Consider the following 20,609-nt stretch of genomic DNA (forward strand, 5'->3'; position numbering starts at 1 on the left):
AGGGGCCTTATCATATTTGGGTCTGAATGGAATGACATACATGTGAAAAAGGAACAAGGAAATAGTTGATTTAGAATGTGATTTAAAAGACAGATATATACTGAGTTCAGACAAAATCACAAAAACATAAATGTATGATAGAGTGTATGGTGGTGGAACCAGTAGCTTTAAAGAAAAAAAAGACTGGTAGATCAGTAATTGGAAATTAAAAGGGAAAAAGACCAAGGATCTTGACAAACAATAAATTTGCACATGCTATTTAAAAGTTAACGAATTGTTTAATGGAGAGATACTTGACATATCATCATAAATGAACAATATAATAATAATCATCATTATATTACAGTAATAGTCCATGTCTGAGGTGGTTTTGAAAACAGGTAAGCAGGTAATAACTTTAAGTTTAACATATAATGTCTATGTAATTTACCAAGAAACATTTATTCTTGCCTTTCAACCCCACCCACCAAAAGATTAAGACACTACCTGACCCAAAAGATTCCTACAGTTCCTAACAAATTTCCTACAGTTCAAGGCATAGGCCTATACAAGACAAAACACTCATTTTGCAACATCTTGTCTTTATTGGGACTATCAAATTAGTCAACATATTCTTTGCTATCTCAGAGCCTGGAAAAATGACTGGGGCTAATTTCTTACTGCAGTCGGTAGAACAACATGAATGAGTATTTTGTTCTGCATGATGATCGTCACTTCTGCTGCAGAAATGTTATCAAGTTGGGGGTCATTTGGTTTAATGAAAAACGACTGCATCGATTTGCATGTTTCTTGTTGCTGTGTTCTTTTCCTGTGAGACTCTAAAAAACCATGTCGCTTCATATCATATTCTCCACCATGACCGACAGAAACACTGCTATTACATAGAAGACAAAAATCTCTCTCTGCTTCGCCATCCACCGGTTCGTTATTGAAACCGCATCTTCTCTTTTTCGTGGCCCCACTGGCCGTGGCTGTCTAACCATTTTCTTTGGGTTATTGAAACACACTTTATAAATGTAAGGTATTATTATTATTATTATTATTATTATTATATGTGGAACTTTATAAGACCTGGATGCAGGTAGAGTACTCCGGTGTCCCACGCGATGGTGCGGTGGTAAAAACCTTTGCCTTTGAAAAAAGGGACTGGCATCTGACACTCAATAACGTATTGACGCATGGCGACTCCTAGTGGAAACTATAGTTTGGGTGTGTCATTTAAATTTTCATGAACTAACTTGAAAACACGTCACGGGAAAGACAAAAACTTCCTGTGTTGCTTAAAGTGGGGACAGTTACGACCTGCAAAACCAGACAATGAACTTGGATCATCTCTAATTGGTCTACGTCTCATTTTTTGTAACTGCCAGAAGTGCATCTTTCTATAGCTATGTTAATGTGACTTAATGAAGAAGTCAGGTCTCCATTCCGGTGTTTTACCGAGGGGTTGTTGGTGTCGAGAAGAGGAAGCACACTTCACCACTTGAACCGAAAGTGAAAGAAAAATGGCGAGTAACTGTGTCAGCTTCACACTCTTTTTGGTCTTTTTCGGTGTCGGTAAGTCCAGTACTCGATGTGTTTGTTGTATTTAACGTTGACAATGTGAGTGTATGTTCAATATTATCTGTAAATAATGTGAGTGAATGTCACACAACCGTGGAGCGGAAACTATAATCTGTGTGAGGTCAGGTGAAGACGGTTCCTGAGACGTTGATCCACTCGATTAGAGGACATTCAGTTGTGATTACGAGCATTAACCTTTTCGGTTATATTCAGATAAACTTAACGATCAATATCTGATGAGTTTTAGAAATGTTCAGGTTTATCATATACCTGAACAACAACGAACAACGTCCTAACATCTCTGAAATGAACATTTCTTAAGGATCAGAGAACAAATTACAGCTTTCATATTTTACCAAAATACCACATCTTTCCATTTCGCGAAGTACATTTATTGAAATTTGCCGGAATGACTGTAGCGGGGGGCCCAAGGCGTTAAGGGTCTGTCGGCAAAGTACGGATCCTATTTAAAAACGTATAACAAGCACATAGATGAGGAGCGTGATAGTGATAAAGCCTCAAATCTCAATGTACAACAGTAACATATGAGTATTTAAAGCAATGTAGACAATGTAGTTAAATGTTGTGCAATTAAAGCTAATATAATGCTACTGTGAATCATTCATGTAACTTACAGATCTTAAAACAGCTGTGGTTCACAGAGACATATCCGACCAACATACTACAAATTTTATTTAGTAAAATATGCCTCAGTTAAATTTAAATGTTTTTTTCGTTATTAAAGGAATCTAACAGACATGTATATGTGTTACAGATCTAAATTCAGCTGTAAAGTACAGTGACATATCACACAAAACCCTGCAACTGTCAGTTTTGTAAGATATGGACAAGTTGAATTTTAAATAAAGTCATTTTTATGTAACAAATGGCTACAGTGAAACATATGCCATAACAGATCAGACACATCTGACCAACATACTACAATATTTAGTTTGGTAAAATATATTGGTACATTTTTCATTTTTTTTAACATAACAAATTGCTACTGTAAAAGTTCCATATACTTTTAAGATCTAGAATTACTTGTACAGTATTTAGGATGTTGTTTGAAAGCAAGTGGAGGGACAAAATATTGTCTGAATATACAATATCAACCTAACTTTACCAACCACTGTAGCTTGCGCTGTATATCGGTAATTTCACAAAAAATATTTTCTGAAACAAGTGTCAAAGGTAAGACTATGTCATGTGCTATGATATATATTTGTCCTGTTGATCTATATACAATTTTACCATTTAGACAAAATTGGGAAGACTGCCAGGATTGTCAGTTTCAGTGGCTCAAATTTTACATGTAGAAAAACAACTGTCTGTTCCATGCTTTGTGTTGTGTTATTGTTACATGGATTAAGTAACAAAAGTTTATTTATTCTTCATCTTTATGTCCTGAATTTGGTATTGTGTTTTGTCATAGATCAAATATCACAGTTTATAGTTTATAACATAATCAATGGGCTCTGTTCCTAACTTTGTTCTATGATATTGTGACATACTCTAGTGACTGTTTCTTTTTTTAGGTCCTGTATTTGGTGTTGTGTATCTTCAGACTGGGACAGATTACACTTTTCAACCTAAAATTACAGGGATAGCTCAGAATATTCTGTGGAAATTCAAAGACAACAAAATGGTTGAGTATGAAAACTCTAAACCGGATTGGTATAAAGACTATAAATCCAGAGGAAAACTTGACATTCAGTCTGGAGACCTCACACTTAAGAATCTGAGGAAAGATGACACTGGTCTGTATGAGTCTGAAATCCAGGTGGACGGAAAGCTACAGTATTCTAAACATGACATTGAAGTGATGGGTGAGTCACCATGTTAAAACCTATAAAGAATCTATAGAGGTATTTCGTTCACTAATTCATTGTCTGTAACTGCTTATCCAGTTCATGGCCACAGTGGGTCCGGAGCCTACTCTGAATCACTGGGCGCGAGTTGAAAACATTTGAAGTTATTTTTGATAAGCAGCAATAATGATGGAGCTGGTTTATAACCCTCTGATGTCTGGAGAGATGCTAGGTGAAACAGACTTTCAGGTTACATTCACACAGCAGGTAAAAGTGGCCCAAATCCGATCTGTTTTGTCATGTGACACAGATGTGCCGTTATTGTGGCTGTGTGAACAAGATTTTTTCATATTGCCTCGTCTGAATTCCCTTGCATTTGGTTTTGTGACTAGGTTTGCTGCCATTGTGTCCATTTTATAAAATGAAGATTGACACTCAGCTGTTCAGATGCCAAAAGAACTTTTCATGGTTGTGCCCATGAAAAAAATTTGCCAAATCCTCTCTGTCAATGCCAAACAGCATATTTTGTGTGATGATGTGGGGCAGCATCTCCCTCACTAGAAAAACGAGGCTTGTCATCATGTTAATTACTAATGCAGCACCATTTAAAATGGAAATTAACAGGTTTTCCAGATGTATTGACAATAAGTGTGGCAAGAAATTTTTCATGGGCACAGCCCACATACTCAGCACTATTGCTCATCCCACAAATGCATGTTCCTTACAAATTTTGCATCATTTAAAAGGGAACAGGCTTTCTGACGGTATAAGATTTATTGCCAGAAAGCATTGTTACAACAAATAATCTACCAAAAACATATTTCCTTTCTTTTTTTCTGCTATGTTTACATCTAGCAAATGAGGACTAAAGTAGGGATGCCTAATGGCCAAAGTTAAAGTATGACAGCAAACTGACTAATGACTGGACCTGTGTGCTGAACTATAAGCGACAAACATTTTATACATTTTCAATGTTGTAGAAGAATTGTATAATTTGCATTACAGAAATCATTCAGTTTCTTATTGTATTACTGTTCCTCTATATTTTTCTCACAAATTCACAAAAAGAACTGTTCTAATATAATACAAATGCAACATTCGCGTATTGGTGTGTGGTATAATTTGTAGCAAAAATTATATGTTCACTTATTTAGTATTCCTATAGAGCGTTCCTGAAATAATATGTCTAATCAATTGTGCAAAATATAGTAACAATCTCATAGGAATTAATCAGATAAAAAAATGTAGAAGAGAGGGGGAAAGGAATATAATTAGAAGAATAAAGAAAGGGGGGTTAAATCAGAACAGAAGTATAAAAAATAACATTCAAAGAATTGAAAAAAGAAATCAAGAGGGGAAAGAAGGAATGAAATAGAAAGAATTAGTAACAGGGATAGAGTAGGGATAAAAGGATAGAAATGAGAAAAATAAAGAAAAGGGGAGAGGAGAGAAAAGGAATGGATCCCAATGAATATTAAAAAGTAGCTAATAGAGGTGAAAAAGAATTTGACAGGAGCATGTAAAGATACCATAATGTAATGAGAAGTCAAGGAATGGAGATACAGGGCACAGGTGAGAGAAAAAAATAAAGAATAGGAGGTGAGAAAATGGAGAGGACTGACAGCAGAGATGGGAATAGGAAGCTCTACTGCTGAGATTCTTCTACATGTTTATGTTGCTCTGCTCCCACAGTCATGGCACTGGTTAACCACCCGCTTTCGTGGATAACAATTAAATTTAGTCCCATGCCGAAAGATATTATGACAGGACCCATGAGTCCCATGGGAGTGCAGACCACTAGTTCATGGCTTTGGGAATGCGAAGGGAGTGAAATACACCTGCTAGCAGGTTAGTACAGGCAGGGGAAAGAGTTTGCTTGTTGGCTCTGGACCATGTGAGAGGAGCTGAGCTGCAAGCCAGGAGAATATGGGCAGTATCAGTGGCTATCAGTGCAATGCAACAAGAAAAGTGCATGACAAATTCATTAATTCATTCATGCATTTATTGTCTGTAACTGCTTATCTAATTAAGGGTTGTGGATCTGAAACCTACCTGGAATCACTGGGCACATGGCAGGAACATGTGTCTTTAGACTCATCAAACTCCTCAAAGATGGTGACAAAACCCACAATTCCAGAACCCTGTAGTTTTGTGATGGTGACTCTACATCACTGTGCCTCCCCAAGAGAATACATTTATTAATTCTTACCCTTCAGTAGGAATGCGTCATAAGAAGGGCATCTTCAGGGTTTGGGAACTCTAGCTCACTAATTTGCACTGTAGAGACTGAACTGACCATAAATAATATGCTCTCTTTAAAAGTTCAGAAATATATTTTCAAATATTTAATAAGAATTTTAAATGTAATTACATCAAAACAATCCCATTAAGCTGGTGATAAGAAGAAGACCAGGCCAGCCTAGTTTTTCTCGACTGCCATTAGTTGCAAAAAATATACAATAATGTGGTCTTGTGTTTAAATGAGGGATACACTGGGAGTTTAGCTAGTTTTCTCTGACATTGAGGACATGCCACCATTTAATTTTTCCCTGCTCTAACACACTCACTTTAATGCAAGTGTGTCAATAATTAAGAGTTTATTTATGAGCTGGTCTGTAAGATCAGGTGTGTTGGAAGCAGGTAAAACCAACAGTGTAATGTATTTTTTCCAAATTGTTATGAGAAAAGTAGCTAAAGTCTGCTTGAAAAGTTGCTGAATTTATGTAGTGTCATTATAATATGTGTTGTTATGTCATATTTACCTGCTGTTTGTGTAAAGCCACTGCTCCAGCATGTTTATGCACCACAGCTTATCCCATTTATTTTCAAAGGGAACTTTTCATTTTATCAGACACAGCCTCAGGCAGTTGGCAGTGAAGGAACAGATTCAAAGACTGCAAACAACCTTCTCTTTTTTATCTCCTCAAACCACATCTAATCAGTGTTACATTCCACTTAAACAGTGCAGCATTTAAAGGAAACTCAGCTACTGTATTCTAGTGGGAAGTGCTACATAGGCAATCAGAGAATTAGCTTCCTTCCATGATCCAAAAACACACGGCTGCACTCTGTGACAGATTACCAGGGGTGTTATGATATAATTGTGTAATCATTTTTGGGCAGGGTGGTGAGAGAACATGATCAATGAAAACATGAAATCCAATGGATTTGAATGATTCAGTGCTGAACTGCAGAATATTTAAATATTCAACAAAAAACATGATGCTTTCAAATGTGGTGCAAAATAGTTGAAATAGGGTGTTAAATTCTTGCATATTATAAATCCTTATGCTTATGTTTAAAAAATGAAAAGCTACAAACAAGAATGAATTAAAGGGAGATGATAAAAATTCTGCTGGTTTGGTCTGGCAGGTTTTAAGATATTCTATATATTATATGTATTATATGTATGTATGATATAAACCTCACCTCCTAATAGTAGTCAATTCTTGAGCTTTAAGGAACTAATTTAAATTGTTAGACCTAATATTTTATTTCTATATAACACTTCGCTAGTACAGATCATGCTTTGAAGTCTGAAATGGGGAGAACCCTCCCACCCACTGGATAGATGAATACAAGAGATGGGTGGAGAGGGCATGGAGGTGGGAGCGAGATTGTTAAACTCAGAAATTACATCAGTTTGCAGGATATATCTTATGATAGCTAAATATTAGTGGTCAGTTTAGAATTTGCTTTACATTTTCACTAAATATTGACCAAAAATTATATAATTTTTTTTTCAGATCCAGTTCCAAAACCCTATGTATCCTGTACATTAAACGATACTGCAGTAAACCTCCTGTGCTCAGTGGGCTCTTCAGTTCTGGCAGTCTTTGAATGGAGTGGGCCAAATGAGTTCTATCACGCTGGATCAAGCCTTACTATCCCAAGAGAACAAAGCCCTGATACACTATATATCTGCACTGCAAAGAATAACGTGAGCCAGAATACTACAAATTACAATTTAAAGCACTGTTTCCCAGGTAATATATCTCTTCATAAAGTTTTTCACTGTTTATAACACTTTCAGTCTTACACTCGACTGTGTTGTGATTAATTACTAATAAAAAAACGTGGTTTTATATGTCATAATTACATTGATGTGGCATCATGAAAACAGACTGAATGAGTAAATAACTTCTTTTCCTTTACCATTACTATTATTTTAAGCAGGTGGATCTAATCATACAGCTATTGTATCGATTATAATTGCTGTTGCTGTTGTTGCTGTTGCTGTTGCTGGTGGTGTATTCATATACAAAAAGAAATGTAAGGAAACAGAAGATAACAGAACAGAAGGTATGACAAGTTCCAAATTTCTCAATTTTATTGTTACATAAATGCTGTAGATATATTGTGGGTAACTTATAAAATTTATAAAATGTAATTAATTATAATATTCTTTATATATTATAAAATATATAATATATATTTTTTGTTAAACAGACAAAGTTGAGGTCTCTGAGAAAAGCGCAGTTCATCAGGAAGAAGAAAGTGAAAATCAAAAGGACAAGTCGCAAAATTCAGGAAGTCAGGAAAGAGCACCTCTAATCGAATGTAACATTGTGGACGAGACGCATCCATCAGAGGAACAGAACCATGTAACTGACTTCAATGATAATCAAGAACATAATTCAGAAACTGATACTGTGGCTCCAAATCCAGACTCTGGTGATGGAGGAGAGTCAGGAGAACAATCAAACAGTAAAGAGGACAAAGACAAAGAGTGTTCAGCAGATGAAAGAGCAAATACAAGTAAGATGTGTAACAGTTTTCATACAATGAAACCATACTAAAGAACTGTAACTGTAGATTGGTAACTGTGTCCACATTTAAATGGAAGCATATTTTATAGCAAAAAGAAAATGACAATGTGGCATGAAAATGCAACTATTAAAGTGGAATGGAAAGTATGAAAATTTACATTATCTTTTAATTTCTCTGCTCCACCTTAAAAGGATTCGGCTGTGATATGTGGGTATTTTGGGATGTTAGTATACAACTTCTGCACTGTTTAAGGTGGAACAGCAAATTAGAGGCAGAAGCTGAAGCAGGTTGTTAAACCAGAAATCTTGGCCACAGTCGATTAAACACTTTCTTATGGAGTCATGTATAAAGATATTAAGCATCACAAGTGGCTCTGTTTCCCTTCATCACCTTTGTGTTTAAAGTGTTGTCTGCTGAGTGCACCGTTGACCTTACCCTGATACTAAATGCAATATATTTTCCAGTACTTTATGCAGTTCTGTCCAAAAATGTTTCAGTTTCGAGCACTCACAAAATATATGCCAATGGCCGGCCTCTTGAACCCCACATTTGCTTAGTTTTTCCCTAACTTTGGTGTAATAAAAATTCAAATTATACACTTCCACCCAAATTCCCTCCAGTTATATGGTATATTTCCATTGAAATACACAAATCTTAAGCAATACCTGACTTTAAATGGTTAAACTACTCTCTTCTTCCCATTTTTGTTTTATATATGCTGTCAAATTTAATCTCTTGATCATTAAGCCATAGAAGAATGTGCCATAATCAACACAGTTACACAGAAAAGTGTTGATCATTTCAATAAAACATTTACCTACACAAGAAAAAATAAAAAAAAGTGAATGAGCAGCCACCATTTCTCTGCATTTACAAGTCTTTACTGTTCAAACCCACCTTAAATATTTCAACTAGACAAGGCTGGTGTTACTTATCGATTTTCCCTTACACCATAGATGTTGTTTAGGAGGCGGAACTTTGCTTCTTATTCACAATTTTCGTAGTCAAATATGTTGTTCCACCTTACATGAGTCCATTTACGAGTCTTATTGGCATATTATATTATATGAAACACTCCTTAGTTCCCATTTTATTCATTTAAAACATACGACCAAGTGTACATCATATCACTAAAACATCTACCTACTAGGGAAACACTTATATTTGCTGTGTATTACCAAGATTGATTTCTCCATTTCGCCTTAAATAGGTGAATATGCGAGGCTTCTCAAACACAATTCTTACTCCTTAATTAGTTTTAAACACACACACACCTCAGAGAAATACACATGAACCTACAATTCAATACAATTCAATTCTTTCAAACACAAGGCCAATATTTCCTATCATTTTACTCTGTCTACATTCATGGAGACTTTTAGAAGGCCAATGGAACTTTTTGGGTCCAGTAAAAAATAACATTAAGTCTGTTCACTTGGTCATTCCATGGCTCCAAGACAATATGTTTGTACACCTGGCAAAGCGGTGGGTTTGGACGTAATGTGATTGGATAAAGGGCGAGATCACAGGCAGGACCTCAGAGGGTGGGATCAATGCATCTCCACTCCAAATTGGGCACTTCTCAAAGAGAATGTACTGCTTCAGCAATGCTATTAGAGGCAGCAGTTTTTTAGCTTTGACTGTTTCCTTAATCTATGATCACACACTATAGACATTTTATGACTAAATACAGTAAATATCTTACAGATTGCTCCTTTACCCTTGTTGAGTGTGTTATTCTTAATTGTTTTCTCAAAGTAATGTCACAGATGAAGGTGCCGATAAAAGTGTTCTAGGCTGTACATTTCTTTTAGGGACTGAAAATCTCTCATCTTGCCTTTTTCCATAATACTGCATGTGCTTTTATAATTTTGGTCAGCCAGATTTGATCTGTTTTATTATCAGTCTTATTGGCTGTGAACTCTAATTACGTTCAACATTTCACTCAAATTATATTGTCTTATTATTTTATTCCAAATTTTAAATTGGGATTCTATCCAAGGATTCTCTATAATGTCAACATTTTAAACTAATTTAATATTTCCTAATAGTGCGTGTATAAGATGGTCCTTTATCAAGAACGATTGTAAATCCATCCATCTTGTTTGGTGTTCAGGATTGCAAGAGAAAATTAGAGGACTTGTTTTGGCTACAAAGAAATATTTTTCCAGATTTGGTAGAGCTATACCTCAATTGTCTTTTAGGACCTGTAACATCTTAAATTATATTCTTGATTTTTATTCCTGCCATGTAAACCTGGAAATGAATATTTCCCATTCTGAAAAAGTATTTGGAGAAATTTTAATGGTGAGTGTGTGAAACGGATCTAGAGATAACATGGAAACACATTTGTCTTTATGGCTTCGATCCTGGCATTAAGCCAAGCTCTGTAAATATCTGTTTTAATCTTTGCAGTAAGAGGTCCGAAATTTACCTCTGACATGTCCATGTGTACCAGGAGATTTGTTTGATTTAAGGAGTGAAATAGTGGCACGAATTAAGGAATGTTTCAGTCATTTCTTCATCGTCAATATACTGTTGTGTATGTAGTTTTTCATATCATCCCACTTGTTTAGTATCATTTTTGATTTTGGGTCTCTTATCCTATATACGATATATTCCCTTTTTTTGGTAGTTTTTTTGCTAGTTTTTCTTATTTTGCACCCAATTTATTATATTTCTGTCTAGTGAATATTACCTTTTTTTGTATTTTTTGAATGTATTATATATTTATTTCATTCCTAATTGTAAGAATTTCTGAAAGGATATTTGGTTTAAATTTTTGTTTAAATTTTAACATTCAACCATTCTACCAATTTTAACTGTTTTATCTTCTTTAAATAAGCAAAGTGGCTTATAATTAGGCCTCTGTGAACTGCATTTATTGTATTCCATAATATCTCAGGTCCGATTTCATGATTAACACTTTCTTACAAAACATGTTTTTATTTCTCAATTTCATTGATACATAAATGCTGTAGATCAGATTTCTGTTCAGCCAAGTATGCGTGAGTGATCTTAAAATTTAAAAGCTGAATGTATTTATTTATAATTTGAGCAAGTATATTGTGGTCAAATTAAAATTTTAATTAATTATAATTCATTTTAATTTCTTTTTTTATGTTAAACAGACAATGATGAGCTCCCTGAGGAAGGCACAGTTCATCCGGAAGGAGAAAGTGAGAATGAAAAAGATGAGTTCCAAAATGAGGACAAAAGTCATGAAACAGTACCTCTCATCAAATGTAACATTGTGGACGAGACGCAGCCATCAGAGGGACAGAACCATGTAACTGACTTCAAAGATAATCAAGAACATAATTCAGAAAGTGATACTGTGGCTCCAAGTCCAGACTCAGCTGATGGAGGAGAGTCAGGAGAACAATCAGACAGTAAAGAGGACAAAGACAAAGAGTGTTCAGCAGATGAAAGAGCAAATAATAGTAAGTGTTCATACAATGAAACCATACTAAAGAACTGTAAATTTAAATTGGTAACTGTCCACATTTAAATGGAAGCATATTTGATATCAAAATGGAAAATTTGACTATTTACATGCTCCACCTTAAAAGGATTTGGCTGTGATATTTGGGTGTTATGGGGTGCTAGAAAACAATGATTTCCTTCTTTACCTCCTCGGCTAATATAAGAATAACTGAAACCTTCAGTTCCGTGTTTAAAGAGTTGTTTGCAGAGTGTGCCATTGACCTTGCCCTGATTGACTGACTGAGGTGGAAAGCTGTGAAAATGAAATTGCTCATTTTTTTTTTTTAATCATGTTTTTTTTATTTATTGAAGACATACAGAGCTGAACATTGACATGATACAATTTCACATTCATTTATTTCAGTTATATATATGTATATACAAGTATACCTTACACTTTACAAGTATGAGACAAATAACTTTTTACACTGAGAAAATTAAAAGTGCCTTTAAAAAAGACATGATACAATTTCACATGTGTTAATTTAAATTGTACCTATATCTTACACCTCTTCCCTTCTTTAACAAGTATTAGACAAATAACTATTTACACTTAGAAAAGTAAAAGTGTCTTTAAAGACAAAGAGGGGTTGGGGGATTTATAGGGAGTGTACTCATTCATACTGTATCTCAATGAAATCTGGTCTTACAGTCTTAATATAGTTAAACTGTTTTTGACCAGAATTTTAAAAAGTTTGCAATTTTCAATCTGATAGAGAAAGTAATTCTTTCCATCACGTATATCCCATTAACCAGGTTTGTCCAGATATTACAGGATGATCAGGAGTCAGCCACCTCCTTGTTATAACATTTTTACTTGCGATTAATAAAATGCCACAAAAATATTTATCCGGACCTGTTATGTTAGGGTTTATCACACCAACAGTGTAACAGTACTATTCTAAATTGAATATATTTTCCAGTATTTTATGCAGTTCTGTCCAAGAATGTTTCAGTTTCAAGCACTCCCAACATGTATGCCAGTGGCCAGCCCCTTGAACCCCACATTTGCTTAGTTTTTCCCTAACTTTAGTGTAATAAAAATTCAAATTATATACTTCCACCCAAATTCCCTCCAGTTTTATAGTACATTTCCGTTGACATTCACAAAGTTTAAGCCATGCTTGACTTGAAATGGTTAGACTACTTTCTTCTTCTCATTTTTGTTTTATATATGCTGTCAAATTTACTCTCTTGACCATTACGCCCTTATACATTTTAGATATATTCCTTTGTGGGACTCAGATTCAAGTCTTTTCTGTCTAGTGAATACTACCATATTTCAGATTCTTGAGTTTCATACCTAATTGTAAGAATTTCTGACAGGATATTTGGTTCTTGTTTTAATTTAGCATTCATTTCTACCAATTTTAGCTGTTTCATCTTTTTTAAAAACAAAATTGTTTATAATTTTATCTGAGAACTGCTTTTAAGGTATCCCATAATCTCTTAGGTCAGATTCCACCATTACCATTGTCTTCCAAAAAGGTTTTTACTTCTTGCTTCATCAGTTCCTTGAACTGGGGGTTATTAAATGTGCTTGAATTTGTTTTGCCCTATTTTGTTTTGTTCCAACCTAGCCCCAACTCGTAATTATTGTCTCCACCTGTGCCTCCTATGTTGCCCTCTCATTATCCTTCCTTCTCATTATCCAGGTGTTCCTTGTCTGTGGTGATCCCTTGGTTTCAGTGCTGCCTTGTCTGGTCTCATATGCAGATCTATTTTTCTGTTTTATTATTAAATATTATCATGTTTAATAATAAGGAGAATATATTGTAGGTGGTGATAATAGAAAGTCCAGTTTCATAACAGGTGCAACCGGTCGTGTTGGTATCACACAGCTCCAGGGTCCTGAGGTTGTGGGTTTGAGCCCTATGTTTGGGGTTTGGTGTGTTCTCCCTCTGTCCATGTGGTTTTCCTCCAGGGTATCCAGTCTCCTCCCATGGTCCAAAAACACACATTGGTAGGTGGATTGGCTACTCAAAGTGTCCATAGGTTTGTGTGTGTGTGTGTGTGTGTGTGTGTGTGTGGCCTGCGAAGGAAAGGCGCCCCCTCCAGGGTGTGTTCCTGACTTACGCCCAGTGATTCTGGATAGGCTCAGGACCCTCAACTGGATAAGTGGTTAAATTAAACAATTTAGCCTCAAAGAAAATTCAGAGCCCAGGATCCACTCATTTATTACACACATCCAGTGCATTACAGTTGTGTTACTTGTTGAGGTTATTTTTCTTAGTTATGAACAGTGACGGATACTGGTCTTTCAATGGCCAGTAGAGCTAGGCTGCTTAAACGGCCTTGGCTCATGTGAAGTGTGTCCGCCTGTGAGTGCTTTGTGACGGTGGAGGGGCTCAGCAGCACCCGCTGGACAGAAACTGCAATAGAAGTCAGAAAGAGTGATAGAAGTCAGTCTCAAAACACAAGCAGCTACAAAAACACCCACCAGAAATAGCAGCTCGATTTATCACTAGTTGTTTTTAACAAAGAAGATGCCACTAGGAGAATTCAGTAAGTCTCCGGTTCAACTCAGAACAGAATGAATATTTAATGCTCCCACGGATCTTTACACCAAAGAATCACTGATTTGCTCATTCCGCTGTCAATCAAAAAGGGATTTAGCCTCAGACAGATCATCCAATCATCATGCAGAAGCTGAGCTTCCGGGACAGCCGAGGCCAGCCCCCTGCCCCATAGACCCCCAGAGACGCTGAGCATCCGATGGACGGGACAAAGCCTAGCATTTATCCAATGACTCGTCTCATTTCGCCGCCCTTCGCTGCTTCGCTGTTGAACTCTCCACAGTTTAAAGGTCCGTAAAGGGAATGATTGAGAGGAAAGCCGCGTCTTTACCAGTGATAAGAAGCTGATTCTGAACAAAAGTTGAGCGCGTTGTAGTGCATATTTATTCACTGACATGTACACACAACAGTATATATTTGATCACTTATTTTTTGACATTTTAGGGGAAGCTGAGCTTCCCTTGCTGTCTTAGAGCAATCGCCTCTGGATGTGAAGAAAACTTGAAGAAATTATTAGGTGAAATGTGAAAATAGCTGTAAATGTACTTATTATTTAATGCAGAGTAAATAAAATGTGCTACATATTTCAGTTACCATTCAGAATTTGATTTATACTTACTATTTTCAATTCAGTGGACATTATATGACTTTCTCAATTTTTTTTAGCTGCATGTAACCATGATGAGAAGTGTGGAGATGCTGGAGGAACCAATAAGGAGAGTCCAGCTGTTGCAGACAGAAGCATAAATCAAGAAGAGAAAGAAGGAAGTGATGGAGGTAAAACAGCCATTGTGGGAACACACGATGCAAATTCAACAGTGAAAATCAAAAAAGTGACGTAGTAGCTGAGAGATAAGGCATTAGGAATTGAAGGCCCCCCGAATATGGCATATGGAAAAACATGGCAGCAAGGGAAATCTGCAGATCAACACTCCACAACAATGACTGATAGAGCAGAAGACATATGCCATTATTCAAAGATGAATCATCCACAGTTCGTTTAGAGAAAATAATGTAATGATTGATTTAGAGTTTTGAAACTGTTGTAAAATGTTGTTTAAAGTACACCTTAAGGAGTAATTCTGGTTATAGTGTTGTAGGTGACATTTTACAATATGGGTACATTTAATTAACTGTACTTAAGAGTGTAATAAGCCTTAATAAATGGTTAGGTAACCATTTTTCTTTAAGGACTGATATGAAAACAAAAAAAGCAGTAATTTCTTTTCTTTGTTGTTGTTGCAGGAGTAGTTGAGAGGGCGATAGAAAAGTATGAGGGTCTGGCATGGAAACCAAAAGAATTGTTTACCTGTAAGTAGTATTTACCAGATCTTTAGATACAGTTTTGTATATTTTGATTTAACAGCGTTTTTTTATTATTATTATTTTCAGCAACCAGATGAAAATAAGGAAACAAAACAGGTGTTTTGAAGACAGACCAGCATACAAGAATTAAACCGATTATGGCGGACCAATGCTGTCAACAATTGACAGTTTTTATAAATAAAAATGATTGTTGGTTGTCCAGTAGGCAGCACACTGTCATTACAGGTAGTGTATCACTACAGGTAGTGTTTCAGCCGTACAACACCAAGGTCCTCAGGTTGTGGGTTTAATCCCAGTCTTTCTATTTCTACTGAGATTCTATATTTCTGGATTTCTGGAAATTCTGTATTTTTTTTCCCTTTTTTAAAAATGGATATTTAAATTAACCCTTTGAGGCATAGTGGTCACTGGGAGAAACCACTTAGTTTTTCCTTATTTCTCAGTTTGCACTGATGTACATTTTCTGAAAGTGTTAATGTTGTTCTGGGAACAGTTTAAAAAGGCAGCGCACAGGAAGTGAAGTAAGAGCTGTAGCTTCTCTGCAAAGTTGGGTCTGCATGGTTGTTGGAGGAAAAAAAAAATCACCCTCTTTTCGAGACTACTGGTCCAAAATAGAATGCCAGCCTGAATTTCCATACTACAAGCCACACATTCCTAGTGAGAAGTGCAAATCTAAAGCTGCTCACCTCCCAAAGCTAAACACATTGTGATGAGGTCAGTGAATTGGCCCCATCACCAAGACTGGAATATACATTAAGGAATGTATGCCGGTATTATTACTTACCTTGTGTTTCAGGTCCTGTTCCTAGGGGAATGGCAGGGAATTTCCTGTCTCTCTTTGTGCTAGACGAAGGGCCCACGGTGAGGTATAGAGAGGTGGAGGGAAGAGCTGGATTTGGGAACCTGTGAAAGGGAAAAAGCAAATAAGTAAAAATACTAACAAACTATGTACATAGATAAACACTTACCAGTGAAGCTGGAATAAGATGTGCTGGGGATATCAGTTATTGATTATATTGTAGGGAATAAATATCTTCCTGTAAGTAACTTTGTTACCCCTTTGCCAGATTTGGGTTAGTCCAATTAAGAGAGGGGAGGGGCTAAGTTCCTAAAAGGAGGGGGATTTGGCTGCGGTAGCCAGGTGAAGGTAGAAGGAACTGCAGTACGGACAAACTCGCTGTTTTTATTTTATGTTCTTTTCATTTCTTTATGGGTACCTCTCTTATTGTGACGTCATCACGTGTGCTACGTTGGAATAAATTCTCACGAAAAGAGTTATTTTGAGTCCTGCCTGCTCCTTGCTGAGTGAACCCACACTTCTTCAGCCGTACCCTCCACACTTTAATTTTAACAACCATTCCACACACATCAAGACACTTTGTAGAGTGCAGCACTAAGAAGAGTCAGCATCGCACAATTTGGATGTGCAAACAGTGCAATGTTGGACTGTGTATCAACCAGACAAACAGTTGCTTTTATCTTCATAATAAATAATGAAACAAGACAATGAAATGATAGAACAAGATGTAAATGTAAATGATACAGTCAGTGCCACTTAGTATGCAGTGATTACTCAGGGAAACCACCTCAGAAATCACCTTTGACCAAAGAAAATCACCCCAAATCTGTTTTAGTTTAATGGATTGCAACTTGTTTACACCAATAAATCTGGCATTTTAAAATAAATCCTCTGTGTGTGCCTGAAAGGGTTAATGGACATTTGTTCTGTTTTTTTTTTTACCATTTACTCTGTATTACTTTAGCTAAGGTGTACAGTACATCATCATCATCACCACACATTACAGCTATTAAATGCACAAGAAATAAATGTCATGCTGCTTTTGAAACAGATCATCAGCACTGTGATATATCTTCATCTGAGATGGGAATTAGCTGTGAATTTCACTACTAAAATACATTAGAAATAGTGGTGGATTGGTGCTGCTCTACTGCTGTTAATGATTGTTTGTGCACTTTATTGTAATTGTCATCTATGTGCATTTAACTAGATATAGAAAAGTGCTATTTACTGTTCAATCCAAAGCAAATTGACTGCTCAGCTAACAATGTGCATGTTACATTATCTAATGCTGTGAATGTGGTGGTTACCTTGTCACTCCGACAACAAAGCATCTGAAGCGGACCTCTGACATGCAGAAGTGGGAAATAGAATCTAGACTCGCACGTGGAGGTCCCATAAGTACAGTTAGGAAGCAACTAAAGATGACATAGATACGTTATTGTAGAAGTTGCATTGTGGAGTGTATGTTACAGCTGTTACATCATATGACAATCTCATGCAAATTCACAAGAGTCACCAGCAATCATTTAAACCTGTGTTAAAATTTGAGAACACTTTGTTAAATAAATGTAATGTGACTTAAAAAATCTGTCTAGTTTTTAAGTCTCTCCCCAACTATAACTTGCTTTCTGTATAATCAAGTTTTAAATCCAAGTTACGAGTTCAGAACAAGAAAAATTGCATGGTTTATTAGGACACCCACCCACACACACACACATTCTTTCAATGGGGAAAAAAAATTTAATAAATCTTATTAAAAAATTATACTAGCAAAAACTGAACATTTAAATATAATCACAGTTTTATATATTTATTTAAAGATTTTAAGGGGTCCAAGATAAACTAATATTTTTTATATATATATATATGTAAAAAATAAAGGTTATAACAAAATATACAAATTAATAATTCACACTAATGAATTAGTGGGGGGAGGGGGGGCGCACGTTGGAAGTTGTGACGTGTATTAAGAGCGACAAAATATTTTAAATATTAAAATATTTTAGATGTTACAAGATCGCCATAATCTTCATACAATTACATTTTGAAAATGAATGAACCAAAATAAAATACATTTTAATTAAATACTCAGTAATTATTTTCAAAAGCTGAGCCGCATCAGAGGGATCAAAGAGCCGCATGTGGCTCTGGAGTCGCGGGTTTCCGACCCCTGTTCTAGTTCCAAGCTTAATATGGTTTGGAAAATGCCTACACAAGTTTACATTAAAATAACCTTCATCTAGATCTCAATACAGGATGTGGTGAGGGTAAGAAAAGAAAAAAAGTGAGCGGGCACTAGAGACAAAAATATTTATAGTAAAACATTCTGCAGGTTTAAGTGGCTATATATTTTAAAATGTCATGTCCAGGCTTGGTGCTCAGTCAGCTTCTTCATCAGACTCAGACCCTACAAGAGAACAACATTCAAATCAATTCAAATCTGTTATGCAGATGTACCATCAGTAAAAGTTAGAATCATGAGCCAGACCCACAGTGGAAACATTTAAACATAAATATGCACAAAGTCTATACAGCAACCCCCTTCTTACAAATGGTAGCTTCCTTCCTCTTTCCATCAAATAATAACAAATGAATTCCCTGCTTTATGGGTGGGTCTGAATCATAGCAAGGTTACTCAGCAAATCAAATAAAATGTGTCATTTAATCAGTGTCTGCCTCATTTACAGACAATTGTCTTCTTTGTGAAAGCTCAACATATTGTTTCTGAGTGAAGTGTCAGCATTCATGCTTTAATACACCACTGTAACCCTTCTGATTGAAAACAAGAATAATACATTTACTGTAAAAAATGGTAACCTAAAATAAGTACCTAATATTAAGTACTTTTTATCTTAATAACTGGATTTATGCATATCATGTTGGTGATGAGCACATCTTGATGATTTAGCGGCTCTGTTGATGGCCATAGGTGTAGGTGATATAGGACAATGCAGTGTTAAGCTTACAACTTTCCAGTGACTTGATTTACACTGAAGAGCTGCTGCTCTGAACAGTTCTGCTGTACTGACTGGGTCTCACTACTACTTGTCCTGCATTTGTCTTCTTTATACTGCTTTGTTGTTTTGTTTTTGTTCTGTGTATTATCTTGAAAAATGCAGTCCCCAAACCGGATGCATAGGGAGGGTTGCATCAGGAAGGGCATCTGGCATAAAAACTGTGTCAGATCGATGATGCGAATCGCAGCTTATCTGCTGTGACGACCCCTGACAGGAGCAACTGAAAGAAGTAGTAGTAGTCTTGAAAAATGTAATAATTATTATATTATTGTTATGATAATTCTGAGTTAATTTGTTTTATTGAGATAATATGATTTATTGTATTTTATACAATACTGACTATGATTCCATACCAAATGTATACTTTATAAGTGACTCTGCCTAGTTTTCTCTAGTGTTGTCACGGCACAACTGCAATACGCAACATGAAAATTTTGTAATATATGTAAAATTTAAATCTACATCTAATCATTCTTACAACTAGGTATTTCACATTTCCTGTGTCTGCCTCAGTACTCCAATACTTGGTTGTTTAAAATCCTAAATTTCAGCTTTTTTGTTAGTTTCACATTATTTTTAGTTTGTATATATCACTTATTTCGATTAATTTTATTTTATTTTATTTTGACACCTGAACAAAGAGAAATTATTTATAGACCAGATACCTTTTAAATAAATGTTCTGATCCTGATCTTATGATCTGTCTTGTGAAATCACAAGTTTGTAAAAAGCTCTCTATAAATAAAACTGAACACTTATATTATATATATATATATATATCAAATTCAAAAATCAAATTGTAATTACATACAGGATAAGATGTGCCAGTCCATTAGAGATTCACATAGAGCCCAGCTTAGCCTCTTTCTATCAGTAATTACATTTCTGCTTTCATTGGCAGATAAATGGCAACTGTGTGAAAATAAGGGAACCGTGCTAAAATAGGGAACATTTCCAAAGCCTTTGACATTTTTAACACATACTTTAAATAAATTCAAGAAAAGGACAAGTATTCAATTTGAGTAAAAGTACTTCATTTCCAAAATAATATGTGAGCAGGAGAGAAGTACAACATTTTCCATACCACGTGAAGAAGTTATGTCCTCAGTTTGCTTCACTTTGGTTGCACATCCATGGGAGGAAACTGGAGCACCTGGAGGAAACCCATGCAGAACCAGGGAAAACACACCAAACTCCTCACAATCACCTGGAGTTGAACCCACAACATGAACCCACCTCCTGGTCCCTGGAGCTGTGTGACTGCGACACTACCTGCTGCGCCACCGTGCCACCGTGCCACCCAACATGTAATTAGATT

General features: G+C 35.8%; 1 protein-coding gene across 2 annotated transcripts; it reads left to right on the forward strand.

Moving 5' to 3' along the window:
• Positions 1 to 1,294: 1,294 nt before the first annotated feature.
• On the forward strand, positions 1,295 to 17,822 carry LOC136710366 (myb-like protein X). 2 transcript variants are annotated; one of them, XM_066685838.1, is made up of 9 exons: positions 1,295 to 1,557; positions 3,102 to 3,392; positions 7,121 to 7,360; positions 7,548 to 7,676; positions 7,824 to 8,132; positions 11,276 to 11,587; positions 14,813 to 14,923; positions 15,392 to 15,457; positions 15,539 to 17,822. In XM_066685838.1, the coding sequence occupies exons 1-9, from the start codon at positions 1,506 to 1,508 to the stop codon at positions 15,547 to 15,549; spliced, it is 1,521 nt and encodes a 506-aa protein (XP_066541935.1). In that variant the 5' UTR covers positions 1,295 to 1,505; the 3' UTR covers positions 15,550 to 17,822. The 2 variants fall into 2 exon arrangements, with proteins under 2 accessions (XP_066541935.1, XP_066541936.1); XM_066685839.1 differs by having other exon boundaries at positions 7,551 to 7,676.
• Positions 17,823 to 20,609: the final 2,787 nt, after the last annotated feature.

The sequence above is a fragment of the Hoplias malabaricus genome, chromosome 12 (genome assembly GCF_029633855.1).
Source record: "Hoplias malabaricus isolate fHopMal1 chromosome 12, fHopMal1.hap1, whole genome shotgun sequence".
Lineage (NCBI taxonomy): Eukaryota > Metazoa > Chordata > Actinopteri > Characiformes > Erythrinidae > Hoplias > Hoplias malabaricus.

Coding starts and splice junctions, on each gene's coding strand:
- LOC136710366 (XM_066685838.1), top strand. CDS start 1,506: ATGGCGAGTAACTGTGTCAGCTTCACACTCTTTTTGGTCTTTTTCGGT. Junction 3,393..7,120: donor ACATGACATTGAAGTGATGG/GTGAGTCACCAT, acceptor TTTTTTTTTCAG/ATCCAGTTCCAAAACCCTAT. Junction 7,361..7,547: donor TTTAAAGCACTGTTTCCCAG/GTAATATATCTC, acceptor TATTATTTTAAG/CAGGTGGATCTAATCATACA.